The sequence below is a fragment of the Thermobia domestica genome, chromosome 6 (genome assembly GCF_964235325.1).
Source record: "Thermobia domestica chromosome 6, izTheDome1.hap1.1, whole genome shotgun sequence".
NCBI lineage: Eukaryota > Metazoa > Arthropoda > Insecta > Zygentoma > Lepismatidae > Thermobia > Thermobia domestica.
Genome location: NC_137459.1, coordinates 20994753 through 21014713, shown reverse-complemented (window position 1 = coordinate 21014713; position 19961 = coordinate 20994753). Strand labels below are relative to the sequence as shown.

The 19961-nt window shown below is 34.9% G+C and overlaps 1 protein-coding gene across 2 annotated transcripts in view; it reads right to left on the bottom strand.

The window, feature by feature from the left end:
• EDTP (Egg-derived tyrosine phosphatase) overlaps window positions 1-10511 on the bottom strand; it is a 71869-nt gene extending 61358 nt beyond the window's left edge. For both annotated transcript variants that reach the window (XM_081761387.1, XM_081761386.1), the window contains exons 1-2: window positions 10301-10511; window positions 5250-5306 (exon numbers count right to left, since the gene is read on the bottom strand). In XM_081761387.1, the coding sequence (XP_081617513.1) occupies window positions 5250-5306; window positions 10301-10387 (144 nt within the window). In that variant the 5' untranslated portion in view covers window positions 10388-10511. The remainder of the gene's footprint in view (window positions 1-5249; window positions 5307-10300) is intronic.
• Window positions 10512-19961: the final 9450 nt, after the last annotated feature.

Below are 19961 nucleotides of genomic sequence, written 5' to 3'. Positions count from 1 at the left end.
CATGAGTAATATCTATTTTTGAACTTATCAACATTTCAGGCGTAAATCTCGAACGCCTTTTATCGGAATGTTGTACGCTAAATTCACATCTTCTATATAGCGTTTCAGTAATATTCATGTTTTTTTTTTTCTTTTCTTTCTTTTTTTTTCCTAAGATTTGTCTATCACAAGTCTTCAAACGGTAACCTGACAATCTATAGCACTGTAATGTTATATGCTTCCTATACAGTGCAATGAATCAAAACAAATTAAAAAATTCTATTTCAGTTTAACGACAGCCGAGTTTCTGGTGCTGATGGTTGGAGAAAGAGGACAAGTGCTTCAACGAATTTCCGAAAGCTTCCTGTGGCTAGGTATCGTTAAACTGAAATAGAGAGTTTTCAATTTAAATTGATTCATTGCACTGAGGGTCATATATGATAGCCATGAATTGTCTTGTTACCATATACAGACTTGTGATAGATATTTTTTTTTTTTTAAATGAATGTCATTGAAGTATTCTATTGAAAATGTGGATAACCAACACCGTAAAAGTTTAGCGTACAACATCCCGATGAAAGTCGTTCGAGATTTACGCCTGAGATATTGAGATGTTCAAGAGTACATATTACTAATCATCCCTGCTGGAAAACATGACGTTAGTACTATGTTAATCACATTTTATGTAGCTTGCCATACGGGGAAAATATGAGTCTGTATATAAGAAATACATCTAACTACTAACGTAGGAAAATTAACTATGTATACCTAAGTCAAATACAGGGTGGCCCAAAAGTAGGTATACACCCTGCATTAATCAAGTATAACATTCTAGCTTATAGGTTAATTTCCTTCGGCTGTTCCGAGTTTAAGATATAAGTAAAAAGACATTCGAAACAAACAATAAAGAAACTAAGTCTACCTGATGGATAACAATAAGAAATTATATAAAAATCAATGAGCTGATCAGTACGGGACTGTATACCTACTTTTGGGACATTCTGTATATGGCGAAGGTTTTTACTAAGGAAGGCAGATATTGCAATGAATGTTTCATAACTAAGACCCAGCCTTTTATTAGAAAATTTCTTCCCCCGATACCTCACAATTCTAAAACATAAGTTATTTGGAATACTGATCGGTTTCAGGTTTGATTTGTTCTGAATAGCGAGACTATATGAGACATTGACCTAAAGTATCAAGTGAAATCCGAACCACATGGGCCACCACTAGAAATCGAAACATGATCTCACACATGAAAAGCAGTGACGTTAACGAGCGCGTTTGAAAGAGTGGATGCTAGTTTGTCTCAATTTTTTAAAATTGTTACCTGTATTTTTTATTGTTGCGGTGGAAAGCTGCCATACACAGAGATTTCCCACCTTTGGTAACTTGAATTTTAAAGTTAGAATTTTGACCAACAGTTACTAATTTTATTTTTGTACCCCACTACAAACAATTTGAGATTTTTAACATTATTACGAAGACATTCTGACCCTATCGCGATACACAGTTAAACATTTTTTTTTTTAATTTAGTACCGGAAGCCCGGTATCTATTCTCAGTCGAGAGCAAATGTTTCATGTTAGGTCCACGTGTCATACAGCCTAGATGCTGAAGAGGACAGTTGATATTTAAACCAAGATAGGAAAACATTGTTCATTGTACATTTTCCCCACCTTACTAACTTTTCTTTTTATTAATGCTAGGACAGAGCTAGCAAGTAAAAACATGTTTTCACTTACTACGAGGTTAAATCAAAAATTATCCACACTTTCGACACAACTTTTCTTACATTGTTGATACTGACCTATGTCCTCGTTTATTTTATTGTTATGCTGTTGTGGTCATGCCATGAAAGTTTGATCCTAATTCATCCGTTTATATTCCTTTTGTTGCTGATAGATCATGGCCTCTCCGTCAAAAGTTTGCATCAAAGAGGAACAATGAGCAGTGAACCGGTTGTTGTGCTCGGAAGGTGTATCAGGGGCCGCAATCCATCAAAGACTTTAGGCACAATACGGGAACAGTGTCTTGCTGCAACGAAGTGTCGACGAATGGATTGAAAAATTTAAAAAATTTGTTGCACAAGTGTAACGCATAAGGAAGGAGCCGGACGACCATCTACGGCCACAAATAATGACAACATTGAGTGTATACGTGACATGATTCCGTTAGACAGACGAGTGACTATTGATGAAGTGGCACATCATCTGGAAATTAGTCATGGCTCCTGATATATCTTCCGACCACAAAAACTGAATAACTGCTCGTTGTTCCTCTTTGATGGAAACTTCTAACAGAGCGGGCATGATCGATCAGCAACAAAAGGAAGACAAATGGAGGAATTAAGATCAAACTTTCATAGCGTGAACACAACAGCACAGCAATAAAATAAACGACAACAGAGATCAGTATGACCAATGTTAGAAGAATTATGTCAAAATTACGGATAATTTTTGAGTTACCCTCGAAAAACAATAAGATAAATATACACAGTTTGTTCTTAATGACATTAAATTTTAGTTTAACCTCTCACGATGCCCTTCATGCTAAAGGAGACGGCTGATGAATAAAAATAAATAATGCTGAAACTAAATGTTTGTGTTCTCCCACGCGCTAGCCACCGGGGAGGGCAGTTTATCGTTAAAACATCACTACTTTGAATGTGTACAACACTGAGTTCTTCCACATTCCTCACAGACTACACTGCCTTTGCCATCAATTTACTTTAAAGGCAGCAGTTAATATGCATGTCTCCAGATCAACTTTTCATGCATACCAGATTATTACTCTCAGAATCACTGAGAAGAAAGAAATGACCAATATTTCGTGTTAAGTTCGAAAAGAAAATATTTGATACAAATACCAATAATGCTTCTATATTAGCTATCGAAAATGAAAACATTCCTCTACATATTCTATTAATAATATTTAGGACAATAAAGGAATGAATTTGGAGTCAGTTTCTTTGACATAGAGAGTACTATCCGTCAGTTAATGAAAACTGAACTCAAGTAAGTCTATCGGTTATTGATGAAAGAACACGCAGAGGCGATACACACTTTTATTCCTAATTAAACCCAGTTATTTCCTTAGAGAGAAAAAAAAAATATGCATAACGGAAATATAGTCTTAGCTTTGAAGAACGTAAAAACTGTTTTTCGTAATTTCCTGGTAAATTATATTGACACGGTCTTTAATCTCACTCTCTCTAAAACACTTACTTTCCAATAACCTTTCTACTCATACACTGTTTAACCCTTAAAAGTTCGGCATTGCCATACCGAATTATTGCTCCCGCCATGTAACTTGATGGACTGTCTCGCAAACAGTGAAAGAAAAAGATGGTTAATTTGCTATAAGTGGTAGTTAACACCAAGCTATGATTTAGTTACCCATTTACAGGTAAACGCACGTTTGATAAAAACTAGCAGCAGTAAAACTATTAATATTAGTAGCGCAGTTTCTAGATTTTCAGCCCTATTTTTCTATTGACAGTTACGCCTCACTGTTTAGCAACAACATTGTATGCCTTTGCAGTCCTTTACTAAAATTGGCAATATTTCTACTGGCAATATCCTACTTTGGCTTTAGGCTTAAAATATTTATAAAACGTAAAACAATCGCTTTTACTTAGTACCTGAAATTTACTGCTTTTAGAGGTTCAAAATGTAATAATGACTGGATTAATTTAATAACAATGAATACGCTTATCAAGCATACTAACCCACACTCTGAACAAAACCTGCTTGGTTTAAAATGGTTTAGAGGAAGGACGTGCACCTGTTTTTTTCTTCCGACAAATACTATAGTACGGTTACGAGAAGAAAAAGAAAGAGCAGCCAATCTTATTATTTTTGAAAATAAAATTTACATTTAATCCTTGGTATGTTAAAGAATACAAGCATAGCGAAATGTAATAAAAGCTAAAAGTTCGATGTCCAACGATTTTGTACTTCACAAAATACGGATTAACGGGCGGATTGGAGAAGTATGTATGTGAAAGGAAGCGGGAGAATCCAGCGAAAACCAACGGACACAATGTTACACATCACAACCTCACATGGTTTGGATTCGAACCCGGGACAATCCTTGCAATAAAGGTAAGCATTACCTTTCAGCAGGAACCAAGTTCCCATATAATATTTCCAAGTACTACTTCAGAGAGATAAACACAACATATTCTTACATCTCCTGCAACCCTACAAATAGGTGGCTGAACATTACTGTAGGTGCTCTGTTTTATATATATAAACTAGATGAGGTGCTCGTTTTTCGTGCGGGAAGAAAATGATTATGGGAACGTATCTGTACTCTTTTCACTCCTTAAGATACGTATTTCAAAGGTGTGTGTTTATAAAATTCCATAACACACTGTATTTTTGGCATAAATTTTGAACACCCCTAACTCGTTTTGATCAGCAATTCAAAGTGATGACTAAAAAGTATCTCGAAGTAGGTACCCAAGCATGTCCCAAAATGTAATTAACTTTTCAGTTGTCTTTCCGTAGAGTGATCGCAAACAACAGACAAATCGCTTTCATTGCGAAAAAAGAAAATGAAAAGAAAGAAAATGCCTCTTTTCCTTTAAAATGCAGAAACATGAATTTCTTTATTTTTATTTAGAATTTTATATCCCAAATTTCACATCTCTAAATTAAGCGAATCCTCGACAATTTCTGATGAAACAAACAAAAATTTGAGTATTTTAAAAATGTTAACGTTCTCCCCTCTCCCTCCCTAGAAGCGGAATTTCCAGAAACGTCGAAACACATTTTTTTTTTTACTTTTAATGAAAAGTTATTAATGTGCCGAGTTTTAACTGCTGGCATTCCTGAGATAGCATATTCTTGGCAAAAATTTGGAACTCCCCTTCCACGCTAGCTCCCATTAGAATAAATATTGTCAAAAATCCTTTCTTGTCCCTTACTTTTGTGACAAAAGGAGTACGCTGGCCAAATTTCACATCACTACCTATAGTAGTATGACCTGAACGATGATCAGTCACTCATTTATACTCTTTTATATAGTTGTATTGATTATGAACTTAATAATTTAAACTATTAGGATAGTGCAAAGATTTTTAAAACCAACATTTGATATCTCAAATCGATCACGTAATTAATTATATACAAATCAAACTTCGGGACACGTGAATATAAATCTGCACATAGCGCACTAACAGTTAATGTTGCATAAATTAATTAAACATTTTAAATATTTTGTAGCTTTATTAAAAATGCAACACTAAAAAAAGCTATACTCACAATATAACTGTAATCCTGGGATACTAAGTGGAGGCATCTCTGCATCACATCTTGAACCTATGAACAATATCAAAAATATTTGTTTAAAGTTAAACATTTCCTGAGTTCAACAGTGAAACACCTCTAGACAATATTCAACCTCAATCGTGAACCAATGTATGTTTAGAGGAACTAACTGATGACAATTAAGTCATAGCGATATCATTTATTACAAATGGGAAATTCAAACTGCAGGCAACTCACCTTTCTCGTCCTTAGTTTTACTTTCACCTGAAATATCAAGAATACTACATATCGTATGAATTCAATCGAATTCATCCGATTGGGATCAAACTTGGCATCTTGTAAGCCTTAACCTGCTATAAAACAGTGAAAATTTATGTAGTGGGGGCTTTGGGTTCCCGAATTATGAGCTGTGAAATTTTGAAATGAAATGAAATCTATAAGTTTTAATTCCCACGGTTATGCCGGTTAGGCTAAAGAAGACGGTGATTATGAGAAATGAATGAAATGGTGGAATGAAGAAAGTGGGAGGACGGGAAACGGGAAAACTCCGAGGAAACCCATGAGCACGGTACTTGTCCACTACGAAGTCCACACGGCGCGAGCTGGGATCGAACCAGGGACCCCAAGCACCGGAGGTGAACGCTCTACTACTGAGCCACCGCACCCCCTATCAAATTTTGGTCAATGTTTTCGAAAACATAAAATCATACCCTACTCATCCGAACGGGGGCAAACTTAGCATGATGATAGACCTTGGTTTACTACTGAGATCCCTCGTGACTATATGGTTAGTGTACGCGTCTTCAGCGCACGAGTCCCGCGTTCGACTCTCTGTGGAAACACATGATTCGGATCCAACGTTAAGCTCTAGATCTATGTCTCATACAGCCTCGTTGCTGCAAGAGACGCTAAACTCTAAATCCACCTACCCACTGAAGTGCTATATAACGGTTCGAAATACTATGTTGTGCAAGTTTTCAGTTTCCGAGTTACAAGTGCTCAAACTTTGGGTAACGTTTTCGAAAACAAGAAAGAAAAAAAAAAAAAGCGAATTCATCCAATCTTAATCAAACTTGGCATGGAGGTTGTCTTTGATCTGCTATATAAGCATGTGAAATGTTGAGGCGTGAAAGTGTTTCGTTTCTATGTTACGCAAAAAGCTCTAAATCAATTCGTTGGCATAAAATATTAATAAATAGTGTTTAACTAACAATTACGGATCAACCTTGAACAAAAAAGAAAAAAACAAATTAATTACTTTTTTTTTAACGACTATGCGTATTTCACTTGTTAAATTAATAAATAACTGAACTTCCTTCAAGTATCATTGTTTGAATCCGGACTTTCAGATAAAACATCTTGACCAGTAAATATTATAAATACAGAAAGCGACGGAAGTAAATAGCGCACAAGACACATTACGCTCTTTCGCCGATGACCAGAAGTACCTGCTCTATCACTGAGCTACCGTGCCCCATTAAAGAATTATAGAACTGCTATGTTTTTCCATCTGCCTGTTGACAGGTATCAGAAAAAAAAAAATGTGAAAGACAGAGGCAAATTGTTTCCTGATATGGATTTAGCATCAAAAGAATGGGTTTCAACTCAGTTCTTATCTCTGTACTCTAGTCGAAACTGGTAGAATTGTACAATCTGCGGCAAAAAACCTGCAACATGAGGATGTAAGTTTACTGTGAAACTACGCCTAACAGCACAGGGAATGAACATAACATCTAAGTGGAACGAATCACGCCAGGATAAACCTCGGCCTCCTCCCGTGCACACTTATTTTGGAGCAAAAGACTTCGTCATTTCACAATAAACTTATATGCTCATGTTGCAGGTTTTTTGCCGCGGATTGTACCATTTCCAGTATGAAGGTTAATCCCAATAGAACAAACACTTCAATGATAGTTTTTTTTTTTTTTTTTTTGACATTTATCCAGCATCGTAAAAATACATTCCTTCCCTGCCCTTATCATCAGAAGTGGTTTAAATCCACTATAATTCAGGTTGAAAATTGTCCTCCATAGAACAAAATACGTTTAATACTTTTCTTACCGAAAGTTGCACAAATTCATCATTTCCGGTTTCAACAGTGATAAAGGAAACAAGGACGATCACCAGACGATGCAAAATGGTTCTTTATTATGCTTTCCAAAGATGGCTGTCACCTCCACTCTAAACCCTTTGATACCAAAAGGGATAGAAATTTACTTCACCAATGAGCAAAATAATAAAGAAAAATAATGTCTAAGCCATGAAAATGAAGTTATTCAAAATCCCATAATTCTTAACGAAGTACAAACTGATGAAGAGCCAAGTAGTGATCATATAAATCTATTCAACAATGGTTGTGGATATGGTTTCCAGCACGGAAAAAAAAAGGAAAAAAGGACGAGAAACAACTCGCGTAAAATTTACTGATTTAAGATCCTTGATCAATAAGGTCTATACTGCCTAGACGGAATCCCTACGAGCACATTTTTAGAAAAATTTGAAAACTGATACAGATAATTGATATTAGATACACAGTATTCGTTAAATTCAATATTTAAGGGTACTTTCATATACGACACCCTGTTCAAATCAATCAAGGATTCAATACCTAATTATAATGGTTTCAATTATGCTCTCCTAGTAAATTTTGAAAAGGATTTCGTACTAGAGCCTGTCTATCTCAGGTGTGCCCTCGGAAACTATGCGAACTATACTTCGTCCCCACCCCCGCCAGCGTATGACAGAGGAAACTCTTCCTTTGCTTACGGAAAAGAAGTGAATGACCTCCGCTGTGTTTCCAATTTGTCATTCAGTCGTTTGGTCTTGACGAGTGAAGATCGTAGGCTACTTAGAATGGCTAACAAGATAGTGCACAGCGAAGTCTGTGAAAGAATTCATTATGACAACACTTCTGCATCTAACAAATGAAAGATCTCGGCCGCAGCAACTTGTCTCTCCTCTTTCGAGAGAGGTACGGGAAAACACACATCGACAATAGGGGCACAGTTCAAATAGAAAGCCTCTAATAACCAATATACACAAATCCTTCCTCGTAGATGTCGCTTTCGAATTGATATCTACGATTATCTGAGTGAAATAAAAGTGATGAAAAGTAGTAAATATGTAAAATAATTCTAAAGGAACTATTTATACAACGATAATACGTAATTCAATTTGGCAAAAGGCTTCATTACGTTCACTGACTCAAAAGATTTTTTAATATATATTTTTAATGAGAATACCGTAACTTAAAGACGTGTTGTAAATAAATTTGGGGTTAATTTTACAATGCCCGCTCCAGCTAATATAATCAATCAGAAACGAGAAATTACACTCTAGGAGTAGGAATTACATTTCTAAGAAAGAATTGGGGAAGGAAAGAAGCGGCTGGGATCATTATGTTAGGTACCATCCCGGCATTTGTCAGACAGATAGAAGCCAGCATTTATTACTAAAATTGTTACTTCCTGGTAAATTTTCAGTACTTTTTTTTTAAAACTAAGGTCAATTTTGATTACGTTACATTATGATACGTGAGGTAGGTTAGGTTTGCTTCCCCGCCATACCTCAAAACGGTCAAACTTCAATTTGTGTATTTCTACATCCTTACGTATTATTCCGCTAAGAGCAACTAGTCTATCACATATTTCACGCCCTCCCGATTGCAGACACTGATTTTTGATATCAGTACGATCGCAATTACTCAAACTTCAATTACCTTTTCGTAATATGGAATGATTTCTCCTGTACGCATTCTGTTTTGATTTTTTTTACCTAATTTTGGCCCCTGTCTGTCCGACATAACCCGCATTTGTCTGATGTGAATGCGGAAAACCCATGAGAAACCTCACTCAAAATGGCTGGCCTGAAAAAGCTGTTACACTTTCTCGACCGAGTTTCCCCACCTGGAATCGAACCCAGGGTCGCTCGCATCAAAGGCGAGAGCGTTAGCGACTACACCACGCGGGGCTACTAGGGCTAGACTCTATTAATGTTATGAAAATTGATCAAAACTTCCCTAACATTAAACTAACCCGTTCCTACTTATCCCTATCTTACTTTATTCTACCCTACCCTACGTTACCTTTTTAAAGCGACTCTATTTATCGATGCTCCACTGGAGGGCGTATTGTAAAGATTACCCATGTATTTGTTATAGCACATGACAAGATCCGTTCACTAACAGTACTACATGCGGGTATCAACGATTGTAGGTTATCAATGATTACTAGCAATTTATAAAATGCGGTTTACTTCATGGAAGTGTAACATTAGTTAGTGTTACACTACTTGGGTTAAGTTTAGAGTTACCCCTCCGCTTTTTATAAAAATCAGGAAAATTTACAGGAGAAATGAGGTAAGAAATGATAATTTGAAGTTTTTATTTGATGTTTAGGAATGTAAGTTCGGCAGGAGAGTTATGTTTAATACGAGAAAAGATATGTGGAAGTTAGTACTATTTGCCGGATGCGGAAGCATTGCGGAAGGTTTCAGCAGCATGGTAGTTGTAAAATATGGCGAATATGGCGAACAGGTGTAACGGATGCGCAAAAATAATGAAGAAAACCTTTTAAATTTTTGTGAAACACACGGAGTACTGAAATTAATTGAAATGTAACAATGTTTAATACTTTAAGCACTGTTTTTTGTATGTTGCAAAGTCCAAGGGCAACTTCAGACTGGAGGGGCAACTCTAAACTTAAGCCCACTACTTTCCCAGTAATTAATTTTGAACAGATCTTAGAGAAACTAGAAGTATTTGTATATTTACACTCTCAATTCGTCCAAATCTCATACGACAATCGCTACGCTCGTGTTGCCCCACATTCCCTGTTCAGTCCCGCTACCATTGAAAATACATTTACTCTACTTTATTACATCGTTTCCCAAACAAAATCCTAGTAACTAACAAAAAAGAAAACACTACACTATTAGAAATATATTTTTAAATTCTAAAATAACAGCTGTCTGTAAATTTAGTCCCATCATCCCATTTACACGAACAGAAAAAAAAAAAATACCGCTTTCTAAACTTATCTACTTACTTTCGGATCCGTATCTTTGGCCCGATATGTGTTTTTAGAAAAATATTCGAGCAATTGCTGAATGTCTTCAGGTTTAATATCTTCCATTTTAAGTTAAAAATTATTAACAAATTAAAATTTGCGCAGTTTGAAAACATTAGGTAATCTTAAGCTCACCACATACACGCCACCAAACTCCGTTCATTTGTTAATATACGTGAACGTAGTGTGAAAATAATCAAAACAACTGCAAAGCGACGACCGCTACATAACTTGCTAAAAGTTATGGTATTACCATAGGCATAGAGTAAGGAACTATAGTAACTAGTTTCTCGCTTTATGGTATACTTCCTTTGCTTTGAATGAATGGTGCAGTAAAAATTAAAATTTAGTGGTTTAGTAAGAATTGAATTTCCAACAGAAAACTATAAATAAGACTTTATTGTAAATTGTGATAGATAGCTTTTTATACAAAGTTCCTAAAATTATGATAGCCTCAAAATATTATATCTCAACAATTGATCAACTTTGTTGTGGCATTTTCTGATTAAATCAATCTTAAATAGAATGTATGTTCTAAATTGTGTTCCCATACAGGCCATACAATAAGTTTAGATTTAGATTATTCGTAAATTAGTATTCGGTTTACACAAAATTAGTGACCTTTTATTATTGGTACTGAGCAGGCCCGTGCTGGCCCACCGGGACGTGTCCCGGTGCGCCCTCCAAAACATCATAGTATAAATAAAGTTACAAGTTTTAGTAATAAATTCTTACAGTTTTATTGGTAAAGAACCCGTGAAAGGTGCAGTGCGCCCTTTACACTAGGCGCCCTTGCGAGTCCAAATTAAAGATGAACGATTTTATTTACTCATCTGTATACCACTTCTGTACAATAAACACATACAGTTACTATTGGTAAAGAACCCGTGAAAGGTACAGTGTGCCTTTTACACAAGGCGCCCTACGAAACATCACATTATAGATAAGTGGTTTTATTTATCCTGTGTACCAGCTTTATATAATAAATTCAAATAATGATTGTTAATAAAGAAGCTGTGAAGAATACAAGGCGCCCTTTACAATTCATACAGTTGCTATTGGCAGAGAACAGGTAAAGTGTATAATCACTTACAAAAATATTATAAAGTTATGTAGCTATAAAACGAAACAACGTGATACATCAAGAATAGTTCGGATAGTCAAACGTACGATGCATTCATGAAATAGTACACTGACACTAGTATTTCATTAGTAATTTACGATTTTTAGTCTTAATATGCATCCATATACCTGAGCATATTGGTTGTTCCTGTGTGCTTTAAATCAGTGTTCGGATAATCAGTACCTATTGTAATTCTAAAATATAGCTATATTAATTTCCGTAAAATGTGGTCTTCCTGTCGCCACGACACGGCGCGTCCTCAGGTTGTGTATCGAGGAGAAGGCCTCTGGGATATAGAGATTAGCTGCGAATATACTGAATAAGCAGTCGCAGACAGACAAGGAGTGATCCTCCAGCTTGGGGATTTGCTGTGAGGCTAACAACTCATCCTGTGAAAAAAAAAGGCTTGTTCAGATATATTCACAGAATCCTCGGATCAGAACTGATAACTTGGCACGAACTCAGCAAAGTAAAATCGATATGAGAATTGGAACACGGAAGTTAAGAAGTCTCTATAGGACAGGCGCGTTAAAATGTGTAACGAATGAGTTTAGAAATAGAAGATGGAACTAGTGGGATATCATGAAGTTAGATGAGAAGGAAATGGAGGAGTCAAGTCGGGAAATTTTACGTTCTTTTACGGGGAACGAATTAAAAATTACCAACTAGGATCAGGGCTTTTCGTTCACAAACGAATACGTAATATCAGCAATTACATGGGTTTAATTTGTTAATGTTGGTTTTTGTTTTGCTTTCCTTAAGGGTCGGTGGTATAATATTATTGTTTTAAATGTACATGCCCCAACAGAAAATAAGGATGACAATAAAAAAAGTTTTTACGAAAAATAGAACGGGTATTTGATCATCTCCCGCAATACCATATGAAAATTCTGTTAGGCGGTTTCAATGCGAAGGTAGGAAGGGAGGGTATTTTCAAACCAATTATAGGAAATAAATATCTGCATAAGGAAGGTTGTGACAACGGTGTTAGTCTCGTGAACTTTGCAACATTCAGAAACCTTAAAGTGATGATTACAAAATTCCCACATCGCGACGTTCATAAATATACTTGGACCTCACCAGACGGAAAAACACATAATTAAATCGATCACGTTTTAGTAGGCAGAAGAAAACAGTCTAGCACAACTGATGTTCGGTCGTTCAGAGAAGTTGATTATGATAATAAGAGAAAGACTATCGTTGAATAAAGGAAATATTCAATATTTGAAAACGGAGCGGTTTAATTTAAAGAAATTAGAGGACAGTCAGGTGAGAGGGGAGCCAGATTGAAGTGTCGAATAGATTCTCCGTTTTAGAAGGTTCGAAGTGCACTAGTGTTCAGGATACTTGGTTGAAATTAGAGAAAACATTAAGATTTCAGCAAAAGAAATATTGGGACAGACAGAAATACGTAGGAACAAAGCATGGTTCAACCAGGAATGCACTAAAGTAGCAGAGAAGAGAAAACAGAAGAAACAGCGTTGGCTACAAAATCCGAACGAAATAACTACATAAAATTTCACTGCCATCGGGCGGAAAACTTCCAAAGCTTTTAGAACAAAGAAACGCGATTTTTGAAAGCTAAAATTAATTAACTTGAAGAAAATAGTAAAAAATAAAAACATTCCGGACATGTATAAATGCATCAACGGACTTAAAAAAAGGCTATCAATTTCGTGCTTATATATTAAAGAAAGCTAAGGGAACAGTTCTCACTGATCAGGATAGCATCTTAAATACATGGAAAGATTTATTTGACGATTTGCTTAACACACAGCCAAAAACTAATGTGCGTGGAGAAAGTGAAATGTATACAGCATAACCGTATATTCGAGAACCTAACCAGACAGAAATAGAAATCACTATTAAAAAATTAAAGAAACACACAACTCCGGGTGTAGACGAAATTCTGGTTGACGACTTAATTTTAGCTTTGGGGGGGGGGCGGATTGTAGAGCAAGATACACAAACTCATTCTCCTTACCTGGAACAAGGAGGAATTGCCACAAGAGTGAAAAAGATCAATCATTGTTCCAGTTCAGAAGAAAAGCAACAACACTGATTATTGAGGCATTTCTCTTCTGTCAACATCCAATAAATTTTCTTAAACATTCTATTAGCAAGATTGACTACATACGCAAATGAAATTATTGGAGATTATCAGAGCGGATGTAGGTAAAATCGATCAACTATCGACCAGATATTTACTATTCAACTAATACTTGAAAAAGAAAAGGGAATAGAATATTCTGGCACATCAATTATTGACTTTAGACTAGGGTAGGAGGGAAATATTGTACAACATGCTTACAGAATTTGCAATACCGAAAAAGGTAGATTAATTAAGAGACGTTTAAATCAATCCCAAAGTAAGGTTCGAGTAGAGAAATTCTTGTTCACGAGCTTTCACGTTGAGAATGGCCTGAAAGAAGGAGATTAGGATCATTATTAACAGACCAAAACCATAATCACAAAAAAAGTCAACTGAAAGCAGGGATTTCGTGTTATTATGCAGTTAAAAATCTTTTGTTGTCGGAATTTGTAGCTTAAAATAAAAAACGATAATCATATCTGTTGTGCTGTATGGTTGCGAAACATTGTGACTGACTCTGAGGAAAAATCGCAGACTGATAGTATTTGAAAACAAGATTCTTAAACCAATATTCGAACTCCAAGAGGAACGGGAATGGGGAATGGCGGAAACTCCATAACAATGAACTGCATAATTTTATACCGCTTACAAAACATTGTTAGGGTCATCAAATCTAGGAGGCTCAAACGGACAGGTTATGTAGCCGGAATGGAAGAAATTAGAAACGCTTTCAAAGTTCGAACTGGAAATCCAAATAGGAAAACGAAAATTAGGAAGACCGAGGCGCAGATGGGAGGACAATATTAAAATGGTCCTCGCAGAGATTGAAATATAAAGTAGAAACTGGGTCCAGTAGGCTAAGGACGGAAATCAATGGAGAGCTTTTGTAAATGCAGCACTGAACCTCCTGTGTCCTTAGGCCATAGAGCCTGTGTCCAATTCCTTAGAGCTATATCAAGTTATTGATACATTTAGCTTCTTGAAAAAAGTATAGATGCCTTCCTATATAAAAATCACCACTAAATTTGTTTTAGTATTAACGTAAATAGCTAATTTGTGGAAACCTTGAATCGAAATCCTCTTTACTAGAGAAAAACTTTTTAGTTCCTGTAGTAACATTTCTGTCAAATAAAAAGGTAATAAAATAATAAAAATATAAGCGAAAGACAAAATTATGCTCGGATTTGTGTATACTGGCAATAATGCTTTCGATGGAATTTTGCAGTATCAGAGCAGGGAATTTCACGATTGGTAGTATCGTAGTATCCAGAAGCTGAATCAAGGAACTAGAAAGCGGAGTAAAATATTGCATTTATTGGTTTAAGCCTAGGTTGTAAATTGTCTGCCAAATATAAATTAGCTTCTGTAACCAAGATGTTGTATGGAAATATAGAAACAAAGAAGAAAATTGTTTTCTCAAGTTTGGTAATGACAAGCTCTATAGCCATGAGCATTTATTTGTTAAAAATAAGACAGGCAAGAAAACGCAGTCTTTGTGGTCAAGTGGGTAGAGTGGTGGACTGTTAGTTGTTATACTGTTTTGACACCAGATCGAATCCCCCATCCCATTCATTTCACTTTTTTTACAAAATATTATAGAAAGTGTATAATTTTTATGTTAATAAGAACCGAAACAATATAATAAAGAAATAACTTTTTGTTTCCTCTAATGATGTATTTATTCAGAATTAGTGCACTGTTAGTAATCGCGATTGTTTTCAGTTTATGGTATGGTATGCCTATTCCTCCCCTCTCCGTTTTCGCACAGCAGAAGAAACTTCAACTCACTTCGAGCGTGTCTGCGAATCAGGAACAGAAAATAAAAATATACGCGACCTACAGCCTTACAATCAAAGCGAATGAAGTAGAATAGCTCGTTGTCATAAAAAGTAAAGGCTGATGTTAAATTATTGTTCTAGTGTGTTTCTCTCTCTCTCTCTCTCTGTCTGTGTGTGTGTCTGTTTCTTTTTAGAGTATTGACTCTCTCTGCCTCTCCTTTTTTCATATCCACAAGTGCAAGAAATGCAATCATAAGTCTGTGTAAGGAATAAAGAATGCTTTCTTTAAAAAAACTAAATTATATAGTTCTATTTGTAAGGAACACGAATGCTTCCAAAAAGTGCCATGAATATTAACTATAATCATACCGTTCTTCCGAATTATACACTAGCGTGAAAAACTGAAAAATAAAATGATGTAACAGGGATAAGTTTTTTTCTAGCGTGACAACAGATTAAACATAACAAATTAAATTTTGGGGATTACAAATTATCACTTTACGTGTCGGCGTAGGCCTATTCGTTTTCACATTCGAGCGACGAAAGGAGAAATCTAGTGATAGCTATAAAAATCGAATACCAGATTTCAATGAATTCAAGTTACATGGCCCCTACATATCGAAGAAATGATTTTTCGATGTCTGCCCATCTATTCGTCACGCTTTTACATGCACTCAAATAGAGGCCATACTATCCAACGTATCTGGACCGAATTCTAGACACAACGTTTTAATAACGTACTATCGCTTTGAATTTTATATCCTTCGACACCTAAAAATAAGGTAGTTTACTGGAGGATGAAAATTTAAAATCAATTTCTCAAAAAAAAAACTGTGACGATTTTATTTATTTTATGTTTTTTATTAACAACTTTCCACCGTAGTATCAATCATTTTTCTGAAAAAAATACATATGGTGTAATTTACTGTATGGTATGCGTTCTTTTTGAACAATTTTCTCAACCACATTTCATAAATAATCGTATCATTAATAACCTAACAATATGACAGCTCGTTTCGTCACGTAAACATTCAGAAGGAGTTTACTCTTAGGGTGAGCTTTTCCCTGTTGATTTTACCATTAACGCCTCAGGCAATTTTCTTTATATTACGTAAAGATATGTTTCATTAATACATTAACATACAGCATAAATCGTTTATCCCGATAACATACAGAAGGAGACGTTTTCTCATGGGTTGATTTTTTCTTACAATTTTTTCAGTAATAACTGAGACAAATTTGTTGTAATTTCAGTAAAAATATTATCTGTAAAAATCTTACAATATGGTATAACTCACTTGTTCCGAAAAGAAAAATCCAAAAGAGATAGTTTACTTTGACAGTAAAATTTTTCCCGACGATTTGTTTAAAAATTACTCGATATACTTGGTCCAGATTATAAATAATTTACAATATGGCGTAAATCGTTATCCTCAAAATTACAAATAGAATAGTTTACCTTTGGAGATAAGTTTTTCCCGATGACCTTCCCAAAAACAACGAGTCTCATAAGAGAACCTTAGAAAAATATCTTGAAAGATGAAGAGAGTGGCGAATAACAGTATCACCCAAGAAAAGTAAATTATTGAAGAAAAAGGTAAAATTCATTGCATATGAATTTAGTGACGGGAATATGTGTATTGATGAGAATAGAGTTAGGGTTTTAAGAAACTTACCTGCACCGAAGAATAGAAGAGGTTTACATAAACTTATAGGCTTTTTAGGTTATCTTAGATATTTTCCTAATTATTCAGAATTATTAGGTCCTTTACATAAATTAAGGTCAGATAAAACGCAATTCAAGTGGGGTGAGGAAGAAAATCAAATTTTAGAAAAATGAAGGAAGAAATAGAAAACCACGTAATTTTGAAAGTCCCAGACTTCGATTCTTCGTTTGTAATTCACATAGATGCCAGTACAAAGAACTATAGTGGGATTCTTAGTCAACATGACGAGAATGGTAACCTTAGACCTGTTTATTTTCATTCCAAATTAATTCCTGAAACAGACTGGAGTAAAAAAGTTTTGAATTGAAATTAAAATCATTAGTTTTAGCACTTTCAAAATTTGAACTTTTCTTGCATAGAAAATTCACCATTTTTACAGATTCTAAAGCCTTAAGTTGGATTTTAAAAAAAAATCACGGTAGACAGAGAAAATATGGTACTCTTATAGAGAAAATAAGTAAATTTCAATTCGATATAGTTAATTTGAAAAGCTCCCTCAATTCCCAAGCAGATTTCATAAGCAGACTGTATCATACAGCTCATTTCAATCCTTCATTTCCAGAAATAGAACAAATTTCAGAATATGAAGGAAAAACAGTAACCTTATCTTTTATTAATTTTTGGAAGCTTCCTTCTTTGAACGTATCTTTACAGGAATTACAGCGTCAAGACCCAGAGTAAAAAGGCATTATTACACAAATAGAGGAAGGTAAAACAGTGCCAGGTTATTTAATTAGAGACAGAGTTTTGTTTAAAGAAACTAAAGGTAAAATAAATAAAGGTTATAGAGCAGTAGTACCTAAAGACATGAGAAATATTATCATCACGATTTTTAGGATCAGGGTCACATCAAGGAATAAAACGTACTATAGGACGTATCGCAGGAAACTTCACATGGTCAGGGATGTTCAAAGAAATTAGATATTACGTACAGAGCTGTAAAACTTGTCAAGAAAATGAACCGAAAAATACGAAAATGGTAGGAACATATTATTCAAAAACAGTAACTATTCCGAATCATACTTTTTACATAGATGTTCAAGGACCACTTCCAAGTAGTTCAGGTTATAAATATATTTTGATACTCACAGATAGTGCTAGTAGATACCCAGATAGCACAGAAAATTTTTTTAAAATGTTTAAAAATTTGCAAAGGCAAACTAAAAAGTTTGCAAAAAACTTGCCTTTTCAAATGAGAAAATTTGCCGAAAGTTCAAGGCAAATAACGAAGTTGACGCTGGCTGAGTTTGCAGCAAAGTTGCCTCAGAAAATGAAAACATCTGCCAATACAAAGGAAATGTTTGCGACTGCACAGCAAGAAAGTTTGCAAGGAATTTGCTGCAAATATTTTGTGCAAATTTTCTTTGACAAAATTTCCGAAAATGAGCTGATAAATTTGGTGAAAATATTAAAAAGTTTGCAGCAACATTGCAGAAAGTGTTTTCACGATCGCAAGATCATGTTTGCTGCAAATGTATCAGGTAATGTTTGCTGCAAATTTATAAAGTAAAACCTCTTTATGAAACATCAAAATTTTTATAATGTGGATCCGTCTTTTCTTAGTGGCAAGCATTAAACATCTTCAGCTACTTGCCAAAGATAAGAAACTTACGAACGATAAACGCACAGACAAAGGATATCGCAATTTATCTACTTACTCAACGATCATATCTCTCACACACATTCACAAAATAACGTCAAGCTGCCTGGGTCAATAAAAACATCTGATAAGAGACCAGTGAGTTTATTCTGGAGTCCTCTGGTGCATTGGTTTTTCTCGATTCTCACTTTCCGCTTGTTTTGTCACAGTTGATGTAGCGCAGTGAATTCTGGGTACGATGCGCGTGCACTCGGTAATATCATCACACATTTGCTTTCAGCAAGTTTTTCGAAACAAGTTTTTTGCAGAGTTGCAAACTGTTTGCGACGGCAAACTTTGAACGCTATATTTTCAGAAAAGATGCAAGTTAATTCCAGCGGTGAATTTATTTTTACAAATCAGCGAAAATTTGCAGATCATATTGAAAGCTTTTGATAAATATTAAGAAATTTTGCCTTCGCAAACTTTCAGATTGTTTGCTCCACTAAACGAAGCAAAAAATTGCCACAAATATTTGTGCTATCTGGGTATTCATTCTTAGAACCATTAAAACAACTAAATTCTAGAGTTATGATAAATAAACTAGAAAGAATTTTTTGCCATTACGGGTGGATAAATAATTTGGTTTCAGACAGAGCTTCATATTTCGTTCGTAACGCCTTTGAGACATATTTGTATAGTCAAGGTATAAAACATATTACCACCAGTCCTTATAATCCTTGTCCGAATTTAGTAGAAAAAGTAAATGCCATTGTAAAAAATATTTTACGTTGTTATGTTAACAATAATCAGAGTAATTGGTCTAAATTTTTAGATAAGTTTCAATTCACTTTAAATTCAAGCATAATAAGTGAACTTTGTGTTTCTCCAGCAGAGGTTTATCTTGGAAGAAAACTTTTTAGTCCATTAGATTGTAAATGGTCTTTAAAGGCAAATATTTTTGAAAATGAGAAAAACAAGGGACATGTGTTAGAAATAATATCAGATAACATAAGTAAATCATGGAAAAGAAAAGAACAAAATTATAAAAGGAAAAGAATCCCTGCTGAGTTTACCATGGGACAAAAGGTACTTATAAAAAATATGACCAAGGGCTCATTACAAAAGAAATATAATCCTAAGCTCGGTAAAATTTACAAAGGCCTAGAGATCCTAGATTTCTCGACACCCAATAGTGTTTGAGCTAAATTAGTAGAAAATCCAGATATAAAAGTTAAGCGACATGTAAATTTCCTAAAGAAATATTATGAGCGTAGAAATTCTGTAAATGCCAATGCAGCAAATACAATAGTAACTTAAGTTTATTTTCTAAATATTGTA